The 23,363-nt window shown below is 41.7% G+C and overlaps 1 protein-coding gene across 1 annotated transcript; it reads right to left on the bottom strand.

Moving 5' to 3' along the window:
* Positions 1-2,744: 2,744 nt before the first annotated feature.
* LOC131228851 (uncharacterized) lies at positions 2,745-19,815 on the bottom strand. The gene is made up of 5 exons (XM_058224701.1): positions 19,555-19,815; positions 19,087-19,503; positions 7,929-8,024; positions 4,529-4,596; positions 2,745-3,070 (listed from the first exon to the last, which is right to left on the bottom strand). Exons 1-5 carry the CDS (start codon positions 19,813-19,815, stop codon positions 2,953-2,955), a joined length of 960 nt encoding a protein of 319 aa, XP_058080684.1. The 3' UTR covers positions 2,745-2,952.
* Positions 19,816-23,363: the final 3,548 nt, after the last annotated feature.

Here is a 23,363-nt window from a genome sequence, read left to right as displayed (position 1 = left end):
CCAAAAATATCATCCAACAATCTCTAAGTGGCAAAACAAGCCACAATTAATTCAACATACAATATCAATATCAATACACATATAAAGTACTCATCTTAAATCAAAATAGAGAATTTTAAGATCCATATAATATTAGAATATATATATATTCGAAGTTTAAACATCAATCATATAAAAAAATATTCAAATGTAAACTAACAATTATCGATTGTCTTATTGAATACTATATTAAGTAAGTAATAGAAATAAATAAACTAAACTAACTATCATAATGTTTGAAAGCTTGAAAGGTGATCCTCACCTTCAATGAAACCAGCTAGTATACCTCAATTAGGTTGCAGTTTAATTAAGGTGGGTCCTAAAGAAAAGAATTAGGGAAAAACAAATCATTACCCACATTATGATTAGACTTTAAGTTAATTATCCTAATCCAATTTGAATTAGAGTACTAAAGAAAGTTTGAGGGTTGATTTACCTCAACCAACTAAGTCGGCTCAATTTGCTTTCAAACTCGATCCTAATTGCACTCAATAAGATGGATTTAATTGAGGAAAGGGTTAGAAAATCCTACATTTGAACAAATTAGTAATTAATTCTCTAAATTAATCTCAATTACCCACTAATATAATGTATTAAAGAGTCTTTTCATCTAGTAGTTGGCTAAACCACGACTCAGTCCTGATTCGGACCCAATCACGACACAATTCGAATCAAGAACTCAAAACTTCATAACTAGATATTGCAACTGCAACAAGAAAATGCAGAAATTAAAGTCTAAAGTGGCCTTATACATATATAAACTCAACAATTCACCAAGTTAGCAAGATCTCACCGTGACTCATTTGGGCTCGACTTGAAGTCGAGCGCACTTACTGTGGACTCGGACTTGATCGACTGAACTAGGTCGTGCACTTGAACCCTATGATCTCGATGTTGTGCTGCTGTTTGGAAATTACCAAAACCATGGACTTGGGCTTGATTGACTGAATAAGCACCTACAATTCCTTTAAATATATATTCAAGATGAATAATCATACTTGAAGACAAGGTGTCGTGTTGGTTAAAGTGTTTTCATTAATGGTGTGAAACGTTTCTTGAGGAAACGAACGAACACACGACTTCTCATAAATTGTTCATAATTAACATAGTTATGTATCTAGAAAAAACGTTAAGTAACGGAGAATAAGACATAGAGAAGTTCTCTGGTCGATTGCATTAAAAATGAAAAATTACATGACCGATAGTGCATAGGTACAAAAGTTTTAAAAAAAAAAAAAAAAAAAAAATGAAAGACGAGAAAGATGCAATTGCTTCTTGAAGTTTTGATCGCCTGGTTTCTTGTCAATGAATAGCAGCTTTGCTTTTGGCTTCAGAACATGCAATCTCGTCTATCAATGGAGTATGTTCTTGCATGAAGGCACCCATTTGGTTGATTTCGGCCATTTGATCATGTCTACTTTGATCAATGATTTTCGTTCTTCATTCAGCGATCTCAATTTTTCCTCGATGACCAAGATTTGAGTCTCTAGATCGATCATCGAAGCATTCGACTCCTTCAGATTGTTGTATGCCACAACAAGTTGATCCCTATCAATTATGACCATCGTCATCTTACAGGAGGCGACCAATTACTCAGCTTCAAGTCTATCGATTTAGCAACTGTATCTTCGTATTTGCAAGACAAACCTAGGAATTCATATAGTACATAGCCTGGCTGACAAAGTTTTATCTAACCGAGTGAGAGTTTGGTATCGTTGAACGAGGTAGTTCAGTCTCTCGATTAATTTTGATGTCAATATGGCAGCAACACAAGATTGGATGGGGATTCATAATTCTTACTGTAGTCATTGAATTTCCATTGAAGGTGCCTAAAATATAAAGTTTTTTTTTTTTTAATAGTGATTTGTATTGTATCCATTTCTTCCTCGCCACCAGCTGAGTCTGCAGAGAATGTACACACTAAAAACAATACTCCGTTGACTCATTTCATCAAAACACTTATGGACACCATCAAGATAAAAATAATTGAGTCACCGAGCGAATTCGATTCGAGTTGAGGTTTGAGTTGAGCTCGAGTAAGATCAAACTCAGCTTAAAATTTATTCAAACTTCAAAAACCAGCCCAACTCGGTCCGAATCTAATTTCAAGACAAGGAAAGTCTAATTTCTCCGAGTCGAGTCGGGTAAGCTGACCGAGCTAACCCTACTCGTGAACAGCTCTATCACCAAAGGACCAGGCCAGCCAAATGATCGTAGTACCATGATTTTTGGTACAAGGTAACATGGCATGTTCAATGCGTACCCCCTCGCGATAATGGGCAGTCCAATCTGAAGGGGCTCTGTGGGACCCACCATGACATATATGTTTTATCCAGCGGTCCACCCATTTTGACAGACCATTTTAACACATTTGTCCAAAAAGAAGGCAGATCCAAGGCTCATATGGGCCACATCACAGGAGACAGTGGGGATTGAACGGCTACTCATTATCAACACATAAATCACATAAATCAAGGTGGCCCCACAGAGCCCCTGCCAGGACCGACTCCGCGTCCGTCTAATCGATCGAACTGGGCTGTATATTCATGTCCCACGATGCAAAAGCCACGCAGACGACATGATCATATCCATTCAAAGCTGGCATCTCTCTCCCATGCCCAACAATCTTCCAAGCCATGGATAGGATTGTTAGGATCATATGATCAAAGTGATTAATATAATAGGGCAATACGATGCATGGTACGGATTGAAACTAGAATCATCCGATTGGTGTGATTTTCACACACGGGCCCATGAAGTGTGTGCGGGACTGATAAACGGTCAGATTGATCATTTCTCTTTTATGTTGATAGATGTTTATTGGTGGTATATGGAAGATACAATACAGTCGAACATCAGTTGGATCTTGCATGGGAGGGATTCTTCTTACTAGATCTTCATCACCATGCATGGTTAATGTGAATTCAATATGAACCGTTTGATCAGATCATTGACCACCCGAGGGTTCTCCAACTGAGCCGCATGATCAACGTCCTTGATTATCTCGAGCCTTGATTTTTCTCCCAAATGCCTGCTTTCATTGAAGGTGGGATAGGTTTGATGAGATTCCCTCTCAAGAAATTCCAATGTGTTGGGCACTGTGAGGCCTAATGTGATGCGTGTATCTTATATCCACGCCGTCTATCCGTTTTGTTACCTCATTTTAGTTTCGAATCCAAAAAATGAAGCTGATCTGAAGATCAAGTGGACCACACCATGGGAAACAGTGGTGATTGAACGTTCACCATTGAAATCTTCCACAAGGTCCGGACTGAAATGTGTTTTCCCTTCATCCAGGTCTGAGTGACCTTATCAACGGGTTGGATGACAAATAAACATTACGGTGGGCCCCAGAAGGTTTCCACAGTGGGTGTCATTATCCCCACTGTTTCATGTGGTGTGGTCCAATTGCCACTCGTCGAACTGGGCCCTCATCCATTCATACCATTGGAGGCGGACGCAAGTTGCCTGCAACACCACTGGATCCCACAGACATACGTGTAAGAAATCCAAACCGTCGATCAGATTTTCTAGCCCACGATAAGGCATGACCCCATAATGAGCCGGATCGAAAACAAAAGTGGACCATAGAGTGCACATCGTCTAAACCTTCGGATAGCATATAAACATCAAGGTGAGCCCAGGGACGGTTTCAATGGTGGGCATTTCTATCACCACTGATTCCTGTAGTGTGGTCCACTTAAGTTTTGAATCTAGCTCCCTTTAGAGATCCCTTCCTAACATGAGCTGCAGAAACTGATAGACGGGGTGGATTTCTCTCGGATAAATCAGCGAGCCCCAAATAGCCTCCAGACTTCCTGTGGTCAGGATCGCAGGCAGCTGGCCATGATGAAAAGATCACGCCAATTGCATGATCCTGACACTTTGAGTGTGGACCATCATTTAAAACCATCCTCTTTTACGAGCCATGGATGCATCGGATGATTGTCATCATCAAATCAAATTGCTTCTTTGGAATCATAAGCAATGCAAACTGAGATCTATCGAATAGATGTCAATCTATCTTATATCGTCGCCCTGTTTTGACTGTCCATATCATATGCTATTGATCTCATGGTTAGGATTATCTTCATTGCAGTGATTTTTGCAGCCTGGCTTGCTCCCAATGGTACTATTAAATGGACCGCCAGGATTAATTATTAGTCATTCCACGTGTCATATAGAAGCTTTTGGAGACATTGCTGCATATAGGCCCACAAGGGTCTGTTTATGGCCGTCCAATAATATCTTCCCATCATGAACGTGAATGCCCGTAAATCAGGCCAACCAAACCATCACGCAGCTAGCCAACATGTGGATTTGGAGGTCTTGGATGGTTGTCCATTGCTTTATATGGTGTGGCCCGTCACGTGGTCAACCATCCATGATGCATGGTGGTGGCCACTTAATGGACCGGTTAGATGTCTCGCACGGTTGCCAGGTTGGCACGTGTATTGCAAATAGGTACGTTGTGGAAAAGCATCCGTACCTTTTTAATCGATGGGCCATGGATAATGGGAATACATCGTCCTTATCACCCCAAATAATGAGAGTTTCCTTCAAAAGCATGGGACCCATTTGTCAGTTTCCATTTTGAACCGTTGATTCATGAAAGAGAGAAGACCGTAAGACACAAAACTACAAACCATTTCCTTTGCAAGGTTAAGGCCGTTGAATCTGGTATATATGTATAAGATCCAAGCCGTCCATTAGGTGGGTCCCACATTGTAGATTCACCCTAGTAAAATTCAGGGCAGCCCACTTATCAAGCAAGCCAAATGCTAGCAGCAAAACGGTGGCTTAGAAAAACTTCCCCAAATCGTCTTCCATTGGATCCGAAACCGTAGCAAATTTGAATCGTGGGCAGGCTAATTTTGATGAAGGACGTTTGCATCCAATGACAAGTCTGATGAACGGCTTGGATCTCACACATGTTTGCCAAGTGGGGAGGCGTGTAGAAGTACTCGTTGCACACACGTGGGCCTAGCAGAGCTCTCGCTAGGCAGAGTGCTTGTAGAGATATGCACACATCCAACCAGTTGGACAATAAGGTGCCGTCCACCGAGTAGATAACATCCAACATGTGAGGTGCCCGTGACATCCAATCTGTCGAATAGGTTGGCCCCACCATGAGGATCAACTTATGAAATATCGGGTCCGATATATTGATCGAGAAAACCATACTTAAATATATTTTTTATCAGTGGCTATACATTATTTAATATTTCGTGGCCCAGATAATAAGTGGATGGGATTGATTTTAATATAATATGATTATCAGAGTGGGGACAAACTATTGGACGGGTTGGATTTGGTTGGAAGTTATCCGCTAGATGAACAGCTAACGTATCCACCAAGGAAATGTGGATGTAAGCATTTCTCGTGCTCTTATACGAGTAATAAATGATTTTAAGAAGCCGTGTCTGGGCCATCTTCTACGAACAATCTGCTACGTCCATTTTACGTGCCACTAACTGGACGTTTTGGATCACCTGATCGTTATGTATTTTTTAAAGCAAGCTATGAAGAGTGACATAGACCTAATGGACGGCCGATATATATAATTGGAGGACACAGAGTCCAAATGAAACTGTTTGCATGGAAAAGTTTCCGTACACTGTACATAGATTTCTCTAACTTGTCATGCAGGCTGATTATGCTCGCCGCTATGGATTTTGCGTACCATACAAACGGTAATCCCAAACAAAAAGATCTCGTGGGTTGTCTGCAAACTATCAAGCTAGATGTGGCCCACCGTGATATTTGCAATATATCCACACCGTCCATCCCTTTTGTCAACTCATGTTAATACAAGAGGCCGAAAATGAGGAAAATCTAAAACTGAAATGGTACACACCACAGGAGGTGTAGAGGGAAATGCCTACCGTTGAAACCTTCCTGCGGGGTCCGTGATGTTCATAACGTCATTTTTATTTAAACTAACTGAAAACACAAAAATATTAGCCTCGTCCAAAACTTCAATGGCCCCGCGAAGCTGACATTCATTTCCCCTTGTTTCCTGTCCTATGGCTCTCTTGAATTCTGTATCTACCTCATTTTCAGGCTCGTGTCCTAACACAAGCTAGCAAAACGGATGGACGGGTGGATCTATCACAAACATCACGGTGGGTCCCACCAAGCTTCCGACAGTTCAAGTCATCAAAGGGGCCACGCCATTCGAAATAACGGACAACCAACAGGATGAGTCACGTACAGGTGTGGCCCATCTGATGAGGATATCTGTATATGCATGGAGGGCCCTACCGTTTTCATGGTATGGATTTCATCCACAGATAGTAGATTGGCTGGAAAGAACGGCTGCGTGTTACGGAGCATTAGTTCTCACTTTTATACTCCCGAATGAGGTCCGCTCCTCTAGAAGTCCTGCGTGTGGCATCCAACGTGTCCAGCCGGGTCGCCCTACCATGAAAGTTGGACGCCCAGAAAATCAGGCCCATCTATAATCATCATGTGGGCCACCACTTGAATTTAAATTGCCTATTGTTATCTAAGATAAGGCCCACCTAATGTTTTTGTGGGCCTGATTTTGGGGGCAATCCAACATCATTGTGGGATCTAATGCCCGGTTTCAAAGGGATCTACATAAATTGATAGGCCCACCATAGGAAACAATGGACAACCGTCCAAAAAACATCCAAATTCACCTGTGGCCCACATGATGGTTGGATCGGCTTGATTTTTGGGCATCCAAATCTAACAGCGGAGTAACCCTCGTGGGAAGGTTAGATGTGATGCATACATTCCCTAGTGGGCCCCACACGCAGCACTTGTAGAATAAACTCATTCCACAAGGACTTGCGGAGAAACCGGCCTCATGTCATGCTCGCCGAAGAACGAGCTACTGTCTACTGAATTGTGGAGGGAATCACATGATCCCCGAGCGAGGACATGCACGTATCATCGACTCTTGAGTTTTTACAAGTGGGGCTCATTTCTAGGCCATCCACACCGTTGATCTAACAGGCCCCACAGTGGATCCGTTATTCTCATAAACAACACAGTGAAGCTGACCGTAGAATCACCTAAACCCAACCCGATCCCAGCCCACCATCATAGGAATAGGCCCGTGTAGGACTGGCCCACTATCCAAATATCCAGCCCAACAGTTCAATCAGTCAGCCCGGTCCCACCGGAGCTGGCCTATCAGATCTATGGACACCATTCAATCTTTGGCCCGAAGAGGGCTGGGCTTTGTCTACACCAAGGACAGCCCAACCCAATTAACTTGTATAGTTACACGTAGTCGTGCCTGCCACGTGGAGAATGCGCATGAGATCCACCCCGTCCATCTGATGGGCCACCACGTCTTCACTTTATAATAAAGAATCAAGCCGATTCAAAAGTCAGGTAGGCCACACCATAACAGTTGGTATGGTGACGCCCACCATTAGCTGTGTGTAGGGCTCATCGTGGTGTTTACATGCAATCCAATCCGTTCATCTGAGGGGCCTCACCAGGATGAAGGGCCCCAAAAAAATCAGCCTATTCGAAAGCTCACGTACGCCATCACACGTGAAATTAGAGGTTTTAGGAATGATGGTACACTGCTCTCTGCGGTGTGTCCCACCTTACTTTGCATTGAGGCCAAATACGGGTGACGAACCTAATGGACGGTGTGGATCTAAGCCACACAGTGTCCTTCCCACGCTAGCGGTAGATACGCCCTAGTATAGCTGTGTGGATGCGGACCGTTGCTCTGTTTTGAGCTAATGGTTCCTTTTGTGTGCCACTGATCGGCTGGCAACCGAAGCCCAGTCCCCATCTTTTGAGATGGGCCACACCGATCAACGGTCCTGATCACCAAACATGTTTGCCACTTTTACTGTGGGAGGGAGAAGTTGGGAGAAAAGTGTAGACCACGTGATCACCTGATTTAGAACGGGAAGCCCATCTCCTTCTATTTTCCTGGATAGCAATTCCTTCAGCATATCCATTCTCTCCTTCCCATGCTTCTTGTACATCACCTGAAATACACAATAAATAAATAAAAACAGGAATCTTTGATGCTCTTGCGGGTTGCAATTATTCAAACACCAGCGCAAATAACTTGCACACGTGGCCTACATGTTCCTATATTAAGGACCCCAAATGGTGGGACCAGCTGTAGATGGATCATAAGCCCAAAGCCGCTGGCAGGTTGGCCGGCATCTAATGGACGGTCAAAACAAAATAAGTGAACGGTCCAAATTCAACAAACAGTGTCGTTGGACCGATCTGGATTTGGAGCTACTTTCCATCTACGGTGGGTCCCGCTACTTCGGCATATGCAACCAAATGTGCCGTGGATGGGTGCATAGGTAGGGATAGGTGCATCCCCGCTGCACGCAAGACGGTGTAGCCCTCACCGTGGGGCCCACTTTGATGTATGTATTCTATATTCACACCGTCCACCAGTTTTTCATGAGAATTTTATAGCATGAGCCCAAAAATGAAGCAGATCTAATTCTCAAGTGGACCACACCTTTGGAAACAGTAGTGATTGACCATTAATGAGCCACAAAGGTTTTGGATTTAGTTGATAGTTTTATTTCCTCCATCCAGGTTTACGTGGCCTTATCAAGAGGTTGGATGGCAAATAAACAGTGGCCCTAGTAAGTTTTTAATGGTATGGCATTCAATTACCACTGTTTCCTGTATAGAATGGTCCAAGTAAGAATTGGATTTTCTTCATTTTTTGGGAAGTGCCTTAAAATGATTTGGTAAAATGCATGGATATATGGTACATACATCAAGGTGGACGCGGATTAGCTACTGAACCCGACAATAGCGACTCCGCTAATGAAGTGACGTCACTACATTCCGTGGGCCCCACTATGATCTATGTGTTGTATCCACACCATCCATCCATTTTTAGATATCATTTTAAGGCATTATACAAAGAATGAGGAAGATACAAAGTTCAAGTGGACCCCACCACAGAAAACAGTGGGGACCATGGCGCCACCATTGAAACCTTCCTAGGGCCTACCATGATTATTATTTGAAATCTAACCTGTTTATAAGTTAAAAAAGACATGGAATAAAGGGAAATACAAATATCAGCTTGATAAAAAACTTCTGTGGCCCAAAGAAAATTTTAATGGTATGCGTTCAATCCCCGCTTTTTTCTGTGGTGGGGACCATTTGAACTTTGTATCTGCCTCATTCTTTGGATTATGCCCTAAAATTGTCTCTCCAAATGTATGGACGGTGTGGATACAATACATACTTCATGGTAGGGCCCACAGAACGTGGTGACATCACTTCAGTAGCCATACTCGCTACTGTAAAGTTCAGTAGCGAATCCGCGTCCCATCAAGGTGGGTCCAATGGTAAAGGTTGCACTATCTTAGGTGAGGCCAGGGGTCGCACCTGATTCACTCCTGAAAGCAGTGAACGCATTGGCTGAGACCCAGGATTCACCGAATACGGTGCGGCATTTAATGTGGGGCCCACCTTGATGTACGTATCCTATATTTAGGCCATCTATCTGTTTTTCCATATCATTTTAGAGCATTATGCCAAAAATGAAGCAGATCTAACTATCAGGTGGACCATATCATAGGAAACAGTGTTGCTAGACCATTAATGGGCTAAAAAAAGTTATACATCAAGCTAATATTTTTTGCCCCTTCATCCATGCTTATGTGAGTCTGTGACCTAATCAATACAAGATGGCAAATAAATACTACAGAAAACATTAAGGTGTGCCTTAAGAAGCTCTTAATGGTAGAGCATCCAATCCACACTGTTTTCTATGGTACGGAATTGATTATTGATCTGCTTTATTTTTGTATAATGCCTTTGATTATTGTATCTACTTTTTTTTTTTTAGATAACTCCCCAAAATGATTTGGAAAAATAGATGGACAGCGTGAATACATATTACATACATCAATGTAGGCCCTATAGTAAGGGCCCCACCATCTTAGGTGAGTCCGGGTCTCACCTAATCTGCTCCCGTACAAGTAGAGCTATACGTGAGTCCAAAGATCAAGTTGAGCTTGGCCCGGCTAGGCTTGGCTAGCAGGCTACCCTAGTTTGAACTTGACTCAACTTGGTCTCCAAGCCTGACTAGCCCACTCGGCTCAGCTCGGTCAGCAATTTAGGCCAGCTCGAACTGAGTTTGAGCTTGATCTTTCAAGTCAAGTTCGAGTTAAGTTCCAAGCTGAGTCGAGTCAAGCTCGAACTCAGCTCAAAAAATTTTCAAGCTCAAAAAATCAGCTCAACTCGGCTTGAACCCAGTTTTGAGCCGAGCCGAATCGAGTGAGTAACCAAGCTAACTCGGTTTGTGCACAACTCTATGGACAAGTGCCATTTCACTGATGTAGTTCTTTGACATCATGTAGAACTAAGTTGATATCCACTGACAAGGATGTTTCATCCACCGACTAAGAATTTTTTTGGGCAGCAGCTGGACATCATTTCTCTTCGTAGGGCACAGATTGGGTACCACCACCATCAAGACTTAGCCATGTCATATTAGGGCTCTATGAGGCCCATCCCATCGTAATCTATATATTTTATCCATGCCTTCTATCTACTTTGACCGATGGCTTTAGGGCATGAACCCATAAAGGAGGCAAATGTAAGGCTCAGGTAGACCACACCATATGAAGCAGTGGGAATTGAACTCTTAACCTTAAACTTTCCAGGGCTCGAACCCTTACCGTTGAAACTTTCTATGGCCCACAGTGATGTTTATTTGCCATCTAACATGCTTAGAAGGTCACATAGACATGTATAAAGGGAAAACATAAATATCAACCTAATTCAAAACTTTTGAGGCCCCAGGAATTTTTCAACAATAGTAGCTAGGCACAAGGCTAAAAAGAGAAATAATCTGGTAGCTACAATGGGTCTTATGTTCTAAAATCCTAAGCATGTTTTGTCACGCCTCAAACTCGGAAACCGGGCTCACAAAATTTTCGATCGGCGAATCCGGCGCCAACAGCCTCCATAGAACCCCATTCTCGGCTCCCAGCGCCCATTCGCCAGGTTCCGATCCTAGGATGCTACGAAGAGGATTTTCAACATCAGTTTGATTCGTAATAAGCATAACCAAGGTATAACCGACAAACAACAATAAAAAACTCCATCACATTTCCACTATGATCAAAAACTTTACAAGTACAATGATTATAAAGGGAAATACAATTATAATGGACAAAAAGCTCCAAGATGATCTACTATGCACTCCTGCCTCAGCGCTGCTGCGGTCCAACGTCACCTGCACGCAACGGTCGTACATAAGCTTATGGAAAGCTTAGAGGGTGGTGAAAGTGTATGCGCAAGGTAGTAGTACAATTATGCAGTATCAGAGTAATGCGGAATATGCTGATGAATCCATGAATACTATTAGCCGTACCAAGGTCGTACGATGCAAATCATGAATGATGTCGGTCATACCAAGGCTATGTGGTACGAAATGCAACTCAAGCATGCGAATCCTCATCTAAGTCCACATATCAATACAGCTCAACTCTGAAATATCACCGGGGTCTAGTACACTCCAACCAGATTATCGCCCCATCGCACGCAATAAGGTGAGTGGAAGATACCTCACTATCTGCCTGCCAATATCGGGCTCGACTCGTCGATAACGGACCTATTCCTCAAGCTAGTCAAACTCAGCCTAGCTTTGCCCCCTCCTCTCGGGTGGGTAAGGCCGCACCCCCTTCCAACCGACCACGACACAATGGAAAGCATGGCCTTTTGATAATCGGCACTCAGCGCTCATGTACCCACTCGATCTAGAAGTTAGAGCAACTTCCTGGTACCATAAGGGTTTGGGGACTTTCACCCAGGGATATCTATAGCACCCCATGTAGAACAAGATTTTCGGTATCCAATCCTGTCAACCACAATACACGTGTAGAGGCTACGGCCCTGATGTCACTAGGGCGTACAGTAATCATGTCACGCAATGCAAGATGCATGAATCACGCAATTCAGCCATACAGCAAATATATGTGTACTGCGCGCTCGTGCGGGCAACTTCCCTTACCAGGGAATCTATAACAATCTGTCCAATGGCATGTGCTATGATCAATCACTCATCTCATCACAAGCATGCAGATGATGCGTATAGACATGTATCATGATGTTATGTTGTCATATACTCATAATCGGAATCGAAAATTGAAATCGGTAATGGGAATCGATAGTCGGAATCGATCCATCACATACGGCGAATGGGGCCCACTTATTTGGGTTAACCTACGAAGAGAATGGGCCTAACAAGGCCTAAGGGAAGGTCACAATGAGGACATCTAACCATCATTACCCATCAATGTAGACGTTAAACCAACATTGCTCCCAAGGAGTGGCCTACATAAAGAATTCATACACAATGTAACGGCCACATTAGGCCTCTCTCATGGGCCTCACATACATCGCACCGGGCCGATTGAATGGGTCGATCAAATGGGCCGATTGTATATCAAATTGGGCCTGCCCTTAGGTATTTTGAGATCCGGCCTAGTCATAAGTTATCATAGAGATAGATGAAATGAAAACAATTATTAGCTTAATTGGAAACTACCGTGGCCCTTAGAAGTTTGAACGGTGGATGTCACGGTCCACTATTTAAATGGTGGGGCCCACTTGAACTTTAGATCAGACTCACTCAATTTCCCATGCTATAAAATGACCTCACAAATGGTTGGACGGCATGGATACAACACAGGCATCATGGTGGGCCCCACCGTCCAAACAGTAGACGGTGTGGATAAAGCACATACATCATCAGGGCCCACACCACGTGGATGAAGCACATACATATGGAGTGGGTCCCACCGTCAGATGGACGGCATGGGATACAAAATATGCATCAAAGGTGGGCCTGCGGCTGCTGACATGCAGAGAGCAACTGAATAGCCGTTACATGTGCAGCATTGCTGCCATACAAAGGGAGAGGTGGGTCCTGCAGACACCACCAATATATAATGCTACACAGCAGCTGTGTGCATTAAAGAGGGAGCAGGGGGTAAGTAGTACACGTAGGGCCTGCCCTCTCATATGTAATATATATATATATATATATATAACAAACAGATGCTGCACAGCAGCTTTTCTGTATTTAAAAGAGGGAGGTGGGTCCCATGTAGGGCCCACCACAACAAGTAATATAATATAATATTATATTATTTTATATAAAAAAAAAATAGCAAACGTCCAGGCCGTCCATCTGGACGCTGGACAAAACACATACGTCCTGCAGCCCACCGTCCCATCCCTGATGGATGGACGGCTGGATGAGAAACACATACATCTGGTGGGCCCCACATTCACACGTGTCACACGTGTGGGGTGGGCCCAAGCAAATGGATGAATGGTGTGGTGCACACGAGCTCGTCAGATGAATGGATGGACGGCGTGGTGCAAAACATACAGCAGAGGGCCCCACGTCCAGTGCACTGCACACATGCAGGCACCTCAGGTGGGTCCCATGTGCAGGCCACCCTCACTAGGGAATCGTGCCAAGACCTCAGCGTTGCAGCGAGGTATCTTTCACTCAGCCTACCAGTTGAGCTAGGGCCTGGGCCCCACGTTGAAACGAGGTATCTTGCACTCCGCCTACCACTGGAGCTATGGATTTGGGTGTGCACACGCACTAAGGAGGGCCCCACACGGACGTGGGTCCAACCTTCAAGGGGTGGTGGACGGTTGGATAAAACACATGCTCTATGGTGTGGCCCATCAAAAAGGGTGGATGGCGTGGATGGGTCTCATGGGCCCCACCATCAGCACACACTTCACTGTGGTGCACCCTCCATTCCACTGTCAATTAACACTTCACTATTGGTGCACCCCACGTTAGTCCACTCTTCACTGTTAGTGCACGTCCAGCGTCCCTGGACGCTGGATAGTGTACATACAACACAAGCATCATGGTGGGTCCCACATGGTCGTGGCCCCTCTGATTTCATCACTCTAATATTTGTGTTTCTCCTACATCCAGGCCCACCGGATGACCAAGATAAAACGGATGGATGGCACCGATTTAAAAGGGCATGATCAAGGTGGACCATACCATTTTGGATGGGTGGACAAGGTGGATGATATCATGCATCAAGGTGGGCCACAAACCATCATACACAAGAGAGAGAGAGAGAGATCGGCGAGGATGGAGGGGCCCCGCCACTATGGGCCCGTCTTTGATACAAAGCCTACATCAAGGTGGGTCCTAATAGATATGGACCCTTAAATCAAACAAAGGAATGAAAGACAAAATTCCAAAATCACACACCGCCTTCTTCTTGCTCCCTTGGCTTCCTTTGCTCCTTAGCTTCGATCCTAACGGAGGAGATGGAGTTTGGATGATTGAGATGGAAGATGAGGGGGGTTGAAAGTGGGCCACACACAAAGCTCTGTTGGAGGTAGAAATGGCTTAGACGTGTGATGCTTTGGTTGCTTGGAATATGGGTTTTGAGAAATGAGAGAGAGGGTTGTAAAGAGAGAGGGATGGGTGATGGATGTGGTGGTGATGGATGTGTAAGAGACTTTTTAACTTTTGTGGTAAATGGTGTAAGAAAGGTATGGGTTTGTAAGAAACTTTTGACTTCAGGGGTTGCTTGGGGAAGGGTGAGAAGTGATGTGTACTTGACATGTACTTGACATGATGAGATTGATTGATTGATGGACTGATGTGATGAGTCATAGAGATTCTCTCGGAATTTACACACACGGTGTTTTTCTCACACCGAACGCTGGCCCCCATCTCCTGGCCAGAGTATCGGATCGGCGCGCGAGACACGACATCGGAACCGCGGCGACGGCGCGGTCGCAAGGGTACAAGTCTCGGTTTGAGTCGATTCAGGTTGACGACGTGTGATTCAAGGTCGCGCGCAAATACAGGTCAAGGGTCGAAGGTTGCCGGAATTCGACCGGGAAGACCGCGGAAGTCTACGAAACAGTACGATCTAGGATACGGGTCTTACATGTTTGGACCGTTGGATTAAATGGTATGAAAATGCATTAGATGAAATTAAGACAATTATTGTACAATGATTGTATGTTTGGAAATACCATGGTGTTTTGATGGTTTAATCCCATGTTCGGGATCAAGTTCTTCCTATGGGAAAAGCATCGTAGTAAGTGAAACCTTTATTTAGTGGAACATGGAATTGTAATCAATGGACAAGATTTCACAACCGATACACTATGCATATGCAACTCGAATGTCACATGTAAAGGGAGCAAATAGATGGATAGTTTGGATAAAACACATGCTTTAATGTAAGAACCACAAATTTAGTGGATTTCAAAATTCACTGGCAATCCTGCAGAATCTATTATTCGGAATGGATGATATGATACCTGAATTAATCCAATCCTTCCGTCATTTCAAAATACATGACAGAATTTACACGGACCAAATGCAATTCTATAACTCTTAATCACACTTTTCAAGCAGGCCTCTAATATCGACATCATATGCATGTAAGGGCTCGGATCTAAGTGGGATACAGATATTAACTAGCAAACTTGGAATAAGATAGTAAGAAATTGAATATCCCACTAACATCTAATTAAAATTTTTAATAATAAGTAAAGTACATAATAAAATGTGGAGATATTCCCAAAGAACTTGTATTTAACCAAATAATGCTTCAAGGAATAAAAATTATATGGAGGTATTTTTTGGCAATGAAATTATAAAAATACACTCATTTAAATTTTCTTTAAAAAGGAAGGAAAGTCGAGACCTGTGGGGACCACATGGTATGGGTGTAAAGTCCAACTCATCCACGTATGCACCCCCACCGTGATCATCAAATGGGCTATACTTGAATTTAGATATTTTGAACGGCGTATATCATTCTTTTATGGATTGGCCCACCTCATGATCTGGCTAGACTATTTTTGTTTGTTAGCACTTTTTGGTAGTCTTTATCAGTATCTCAGCGCCATTTTAATGAATTGCCTTCCAAAAGATGGGGGGTCTGCATCTGCCGTATGGCTTGGACGTGAGAAACATGCCACACGCGGGCCCCAGAATTTTTTATTCTCCACTTTATTATTGTAAAGAAAATAAAGAAGGATAATAATATAAATTCTCTTTTGTAAAAGTATTTCTATAAACTATTTGGTAAATTAAATTCAAATCTTTGAAGAATTTTGCCACAAGAACTCAAAAAATAAATAAAAATAACTAAAATAAAATAAAAAATAATAATCATAACATTATTAACAAATATCAAGCTACAAATCCAAAAGCATTTGAACAAAAAATTATTGACTTCAACAAAGATAAAGCATCCAGTCCTTATTCTTGGCCCAGTTTCAAGGCTCTTATGGGCCCCGCCATGATGCAGCTGTTTTATCCACACCGTCAGGTCCAAATCTCAGGTGGCCTACACCAGAGTAAACAAGGGGATTGAACGATGCTTACTGTTGAAAACACTTTAGCTAATAGTAATTTGTTTTTATTCAACACTGTTTTCTGTGATGTGGTCCACCTGAGATTTCGAGGATAAAACAAACACATCATGGTGGGGCCATAGAGCTTTGACAGCAGCTAGGTGGCTGGTGTTGGGATTGGAAGCGGATTGCGTACTGAGTAACTCAGTAGGATAAGCGTACTGAGTAAACTCTGTGGGGTCCACCGTGATCTACATATTTTATCTACTCTTTCCATCCATTTTAAAAGATAATTTTATGATTTGAGCCCAAAAATGAAATATATCCAAATCTCAAGTGGACCTCACCACGGGAAACAGTGTGAATTGAAATTCTACCATTGAAAATTTCTCGGGCCCACAGAATTTTTGGATCAAGCTGATATTTGTGTTTTCCCTTCATCCATGTCTGTGTGATCTTATGAACAGGTTGGATGACAAATAAACATCACCTTCGGCCCTAGCAACGTTGAAAACGGTGGAAGTCATTATTCCCACTGTTTCTTTTGGTGTGGTCCAATTGACCTTTGGGCATGCTTGTATTTTAAACTCAAGTACTAAAATGATCTGTAAAAACGGATGGACGGCGTGGATAACCCACATACATTCATATTGCGTACTGAGTAACTCAGTACGACTTTATTGTGTTACTCAGTACGACTTTATCGTACGGTCGTACTGAGTAAACTCTGTGGGGCCACCTTCATTAGTGAATTTTATCCAACCCATTAATCCAATTTACCAGATAATTTTAGGCTCTATCCCAAAAATGAAGCCTATAAAAAGATCAAGTGGACCACACCAATGTAAACAGTGTGAATTGAACTTCTACAATTGAAAAGTTCTTGAGGGCCACAGAAATTCTAGATCAAGCTGATATTTGTTTTTTCCATTCATCTATTTTTGTTTAACCTCATGAACAGGTTGGGTGAAAAATAAACATCACTGCATGCCTTAAAAAGGTTTCAACGGTGGAAATTAATAATTTCACTGTTTCATGTGGTGTGGCCCAGTTAAGGTGTGAGATATACTTCAATTTTGGTCTCAACACTTAAAATGGTCTTTAAAAAAGTATGGACGAGAGTGGATAAACCACATGCATTCACGGTGGGCCCAACAGAGTTTACTCGGTACGATAAAAGCGTACTAAGTAACTCAGTACGCCAATCCGATTCTGTAATATTCCTATCCCACCCATTTAGAGCTATTTAGATAATCGGGTTAAAAATCCAATATCCATGATGGGATTTCTCAGGTCCGACACGTCAGGTAATCAGATCGACGGATATTCCTACCCGGTCAATGGTCCACGTTCAATATAAATATATCCTAAAATCCACATTAAACTCAACGTACCAATGGCCTTTGTTGCCCAACCATGCTCCCAGGTACGTCTTCAGCAACCGATAATACATAACACGAGCCGATTAGGTGCGGCCCGGCCTGATCCAAGTCAGTGTGGCCCTTACTGTGGGGCTCATCTTGATACATGTATTCTATACCCACACTATCCATCTATTTTTTTAAATTATTTTAGAGCATGATATCAAAAATTAAGAAGATCTAATTCTCAGGTGGACCATACTATAGGAAACAGTAATGACTGAATGCCATACTATAAAAAGTTTCCTAGGGCCAACCGTAATGTTTCAATAATGTTTATTTGACATCCAACCTGTTGATAAGGTCACATAAACATGGATAAGCTCGGTCCAAAACTCATGCGGCCCACTAATGGTTAATCACCACTGTTTTCTATGATATGGCCCACTTGAGAATCAGATCTGCTTCATTTTTTGGCTCATGCTCTAAAACTATCTTTTAAAACGGATGGACGGTGTGGATATAGATTATAGAGATTAAGATAGACCCCACAGTACGGGTTGCACTATCTTGGGTGAGGCTGGGGCCGCACCTAATCCTAGTATGGAATGATCTAAACCAATCATGGCCGTTGAATTTGGACAGCTGACATCTTACGTCAAATTGAAAAACCATAGTTTTAGAATTCCATGACTCAAATGTTGACTAAATCAACCAGGCGCCATGTGATTTTGCCTCGAACCCGATTGGACCCAATCGAGTTCGATGTCTCGAGTTGGACTGGATGAGTTCATCTGGATCATGCTAGTGGATTCGGCGCGGCCCTTATTGTGGGGCCCATCTTGATGTATATATTCTATATCCACGTCGTTCATCCATTTTTCCAGATCATTCCAAGGTAGAAGATCCAAATCTCAGGTGAACCATACTAAAAATTTCTTAGTGCTTACAGTAGTATTTATTTTCCTTCTAACTTGTTGATTCGGTCAAACGGAAAACACAAATATGGCCCACCAAGAAGCTTTCAATGGTGTGCGTTCAATCACCAATGTTCCCTGTGGTGTGGTCCACCTGAGATTTGGATCTGCATCATTTTTGGGCTAGCAATCTAAAATGAGATGGCAAAATGGATGGACGGCATGGATCAAAACACATAATCATATTGGGCCCAGAGCACTGACCATACTGGATGGGTCACTGCCGAAATCGAGTCCAGACATGCGTTCGAGCAGTTTAAGTGGCTGCGTATCATCCATCACACTCTGCCAGAGTATAAAGCTCTTTTTCTGTAAAACCATAAACAGATGGGTAGTGTCCGTACCCGGATAACATCCTGCAGCACGAAATCTGGGACCCACGGCGACTTATACATCGATCGCCTCATCAGAGCCCTTAAATCCTCGGCCCTCTCTAGCATCAGAATCTCAACGATATCCCTCTCACCCTTCCTCCTCTTCTTCATTTCCTCTCTCTCTTCCTCCGTTGCGCAGATCCCAACCGTTAAAATCACAACCTTCTCAATCGCCTCCTCCACGTGAACCATCGCCATACCGTATGCCACAAAACCACCATAACTAATCCCGCAAACCGAATACATTTCCAATCCAACCTTCTTTAGAGCTTCCGCCATACATCGCGACTGTAACTCAATAGACTGTTCGTCGCCATCGAAAGAGGAATCGCCAAAGAAGATCAGATCCAAGACATAGACATTGAAGGCCTTGGAGAGAGGACGGATCTGGTGCTCCCACTACCAGCGGGCGTTGCCGCTAAAGCTGTGGATGATTACGAGGCTCGGCTTGCGGCAGCAGGGGCAGATGGGGGCCCAAAGACCAATGGAGGTGCGTTCGTCGAGGCAGATAGTGGTCGGGGAGAGGCCGCAGTAGAGGAAGAGGAGGGAGAGTATGAGGTCGCGCAAGAGGACGAAGCTGAAGAGGCATTTGAGGGTGTTGCGGAGAATGGTACTCACGCGTGATACGGAGAGGGAGGTGAACGAGTTCCGCAAAATGATGGTCATGCGGGATAGAAAGATGTTGCTGGAGGGAGCCATGTGAGAAAGACTCTCTTCTGGTTGGTGATACCGATGTTTACTGGGGGAGAGAAACTTAAGGGCCTCTTCGTTAAAGCTAAAAAATATCAATTACTATCGCATCGAGAAAATGCTCCATATTAAACGTCGTTTGTTAATGCGGAATTCGAGAAGGAATACGTGAATTTTCATTGATTTTATTATTTTTTTTTTCTAGAGGTTATACCTAATAGTATATATAAAATGCGCTTCATATTTTTTTAATTAAAAAAATGTCACCAATTTACTTATCCTTGTCTTGTTACAGATGTTGTCTCTCCTATGTTGATTGTGTAATAGAGAACCCAAATTTTAACATGGAAAATTTTTTTAACGTCTAACATGATTTGTGTTAGATTTACATTTTCCATCAAATTTTTTTAGATCATTTTAAAGCATAAGCCTAAAAATGAGACATATATAAAGCTCAAGTGGACCACACCATAGAAACTAATAGTAATTAGATGGTTATTGTTGAAACCTTTCAAGGGTCCAATGTGATGTTTATTTCTCATCTTACCTCTTCATCGGGTCACATGAACTTAAATGAAAGGAAAAAACAAATATACGCTCGATGGAGCCTTTTGTGGCCCTAAGAAGTTATCAACCATATACACCCAATTTCCATTATTTCCTACAGTGTGGCCCACTTGAGCCTTATATATACCTCTCTTTTTTATCTTATGCCCTGAAATAATTTTGAAAAGTAGATGGACAGTGTAGATAAAACATATACATCATGGTATGCCCCACAAAGCCACTGACAGAGTCATTCGCCTCTAGCCCCGGATATGGCATAAGTGGATCACATGTGAATTGCCCACTAACATTACCAGCAACAACGAAGCTAGTAGACAATGCTTATTTCTCATTATGATATGTGTTTTATCCACACCATTCATCTATTTTTTTCTAATCATTTTAATGCACTGGCCTAAAAATTGAGATAGATTCAGATCTCCTGTGGAACACACCACAAGAAAATAGTGGCAATTCAACACACACCATTAAAAACTTCATGAGCCTATTGTAATCTTTATTTACCACCTAACTTGTTGATTAGGTCACGTAGACCTATATGAAAGGAAATCACAAACATTAGGTTCATCCATAACTTTTTTTTTTATCCTAAATAAGCTTTTAATTGTGGGCATTAAATCACCATTGTTTCTCGTGGTTTGGTCCACATGAATTTGGAATATTCCTCATTTTGGGATCATTTCTTGAAATAATTTTTTTAAAAAAAAATAGATGGACGGTGTGGATAAAACACATATTATACATTATGGTGAGGTAATAATATCTAGATAGTATATATTTATCCTATTAATTGCATTAGTTTCTACGCATTTAAAGTGTTAATTTGATTAACTAATAATAATCTATATTTTGTAGCGATGAAATTTGATAGACTAACAAGCAAAGAGTTGAATATTTATAGGTTATTATTGAATATTTCAAGTACCAAAGATCCATGGAAACCAAGTACGAAGGAGAGAGAAATGACTGAAAAATCAAGTAGTCCATCAACAGAAATAATAGATTGTTCGATCCCACTTAAAGTGGGTTCAGTCCGACCAAAATGTGCATAAAACAATCTAGCAATAAATTGTGATTTTCATAGTTAGTTTGGCTCGAAATTCAATCTAACCGAGGTTAAATTCGGTGCCACCAAATGATAATTCGGTTCGACCTAAGGGAGACAAAGACCATAGAATAAATTAAAGTAAATTCGGCTTCAACCGATAGACTAATTCGGTGTGATCGAAATGATGTTCAGTGCGACTGAAGCATGACAACGTGTGAATTTTATAAGTCGTTGTGAATCAACTTTATTTAAAGTGGTACTTTAGTCTTTTCTAAGGATGAATCAAGGCTTGAGAGAGAAACTTAGGAGTAACGAAGCTTCTTCGAAATCATAATCCCTTCTCAATCATTCGATTATATTTTTTTTTCTTTTTCTTTTTGTTTAAGATATTAGTCACACTTGGCTAATCTCTTAGCTAAAGCTAAGAAATGAATATTTTAATATATATTTGATAGTTAATTCATTTTTTAATAAAAGTTAAAATTTTTATATTAAATTGTGATTGGATGTGATTGAATTCTTATATTGAATAATGAATTAATTTATAAAGTTGATTGATTTATTGTCGCATTCGGGTACATTGGATGCTTTCAGTTCCCGTAATAATGGAATTCAGTTATAGTTGAGTTATCAACTTGAGAAAACGAATTAAGTTTAAAGTCCATTGATTGTGGATTCTTGGATCCTTAATCATTTCTATTAATTATTTTTATAATATTTTTATTCTGTTAAATTAAAAATCCCGACCAATCGTTATCCTTATATTAAGTTCAATTAGTATATTCTCACCAAAGTCCATATGGATCTACCTCGGTCTTACCAAGTTATTGATGCATCTCAGTCCTATACTTGTGGTTGTCAACCATTGGGTTTGATCATGGGGCCACACAACAATGTTTAATAGTCACCTTACCGTGACAACATCAGTAAGCAATCCCCATCTAGATCCACCATGCTACTACCAGCGGCGCAATACCAAGAGGCAATCCACCTCTGGATCCACACTAGCTAGAGACAAACGGTCATGTCAATGACTTAATGGGGCCCACTATAATCTATATGTTTATCCACACTGTTCATATATTTCGAAAGATCATTCGAGGGCCTCATATAAAAAATGAGGTAGATCTAAGGCTTAAATGAATCACACTACATGAAGTTGTGGGGATTTAAAGTATGCTATTAAAAATTTATAGGGGCCACATGAGTTTTGGATCAAGTTGATATTTATTTATTTTTCTTCATACAGCTCTATGTGACTTTATAAATAGGTTGGATGGCAAATAAACATCATGATGGGCCATATGACATTTTCGATGGTAAGAGTTCAATCCCCATTGCTTTAAGTGGTGTGGTCCACTTGAGCTTTTAATCTATCTCCTTTTTAGCCTAGTTGTTTAAATTGATATGTCAAACTATATGGATGAAGCGGATTAAACATATAGATCATGGTGGGCCCCCACGAAGACCCTAGCATAACCATCTATTTATAGTTAGGTCCTGGTAGGGGACCTAGATTTCATGTGAAAGCCTTTCATAGGAAGTTCTGATGTTGTGATGCAAGGTAAGGCCCACTATGATATTTGTGAGAAATTCATTTAAACTATTTGCAAGGTAATTCACTTTGAAATAATCTTAATTGATATTATTAATTGTAATCTTAGGGGTTGTTTTTCATTGAGATGACCACTCATGAATACTATTGTGAAATTGCACCAATCGTAGGTGTCGTAGATAGCGTATAACTTCCAACCTAAGATGTGTTGGACAAATTCAACCGGTCTAATAGTTTGTCCCTACTATGATAATCGTCTTTTATTAAAATCATTCCCATCCACTCATTATCTGGGTCATGAGATATTAAATAATGTATAGCCACTAAGAAATAAAAAATATATAAGTATGGTCCGCTTGAACAACATATCATACCGATATTTCATAA

This window comes from Magnolia sinica, chromosome 16 (assembly GCF_029962835.1).
Source record: "Magnolia sinica isolate HGM2019 chromosome 16, MsV1, whole genome shotgun sequence".
Lineage (NCBI taxonomy): Eukaryota > Viridiplantae > Streptophyta > Magnoliopsida > Magnoliales > Magnoliaceae > Magnolia > Magnolia sinica.
Note: the sequence above shows the minus strand (reverse complement) of the source record. Positions and strands in the feature narration are given on the sequence as shown.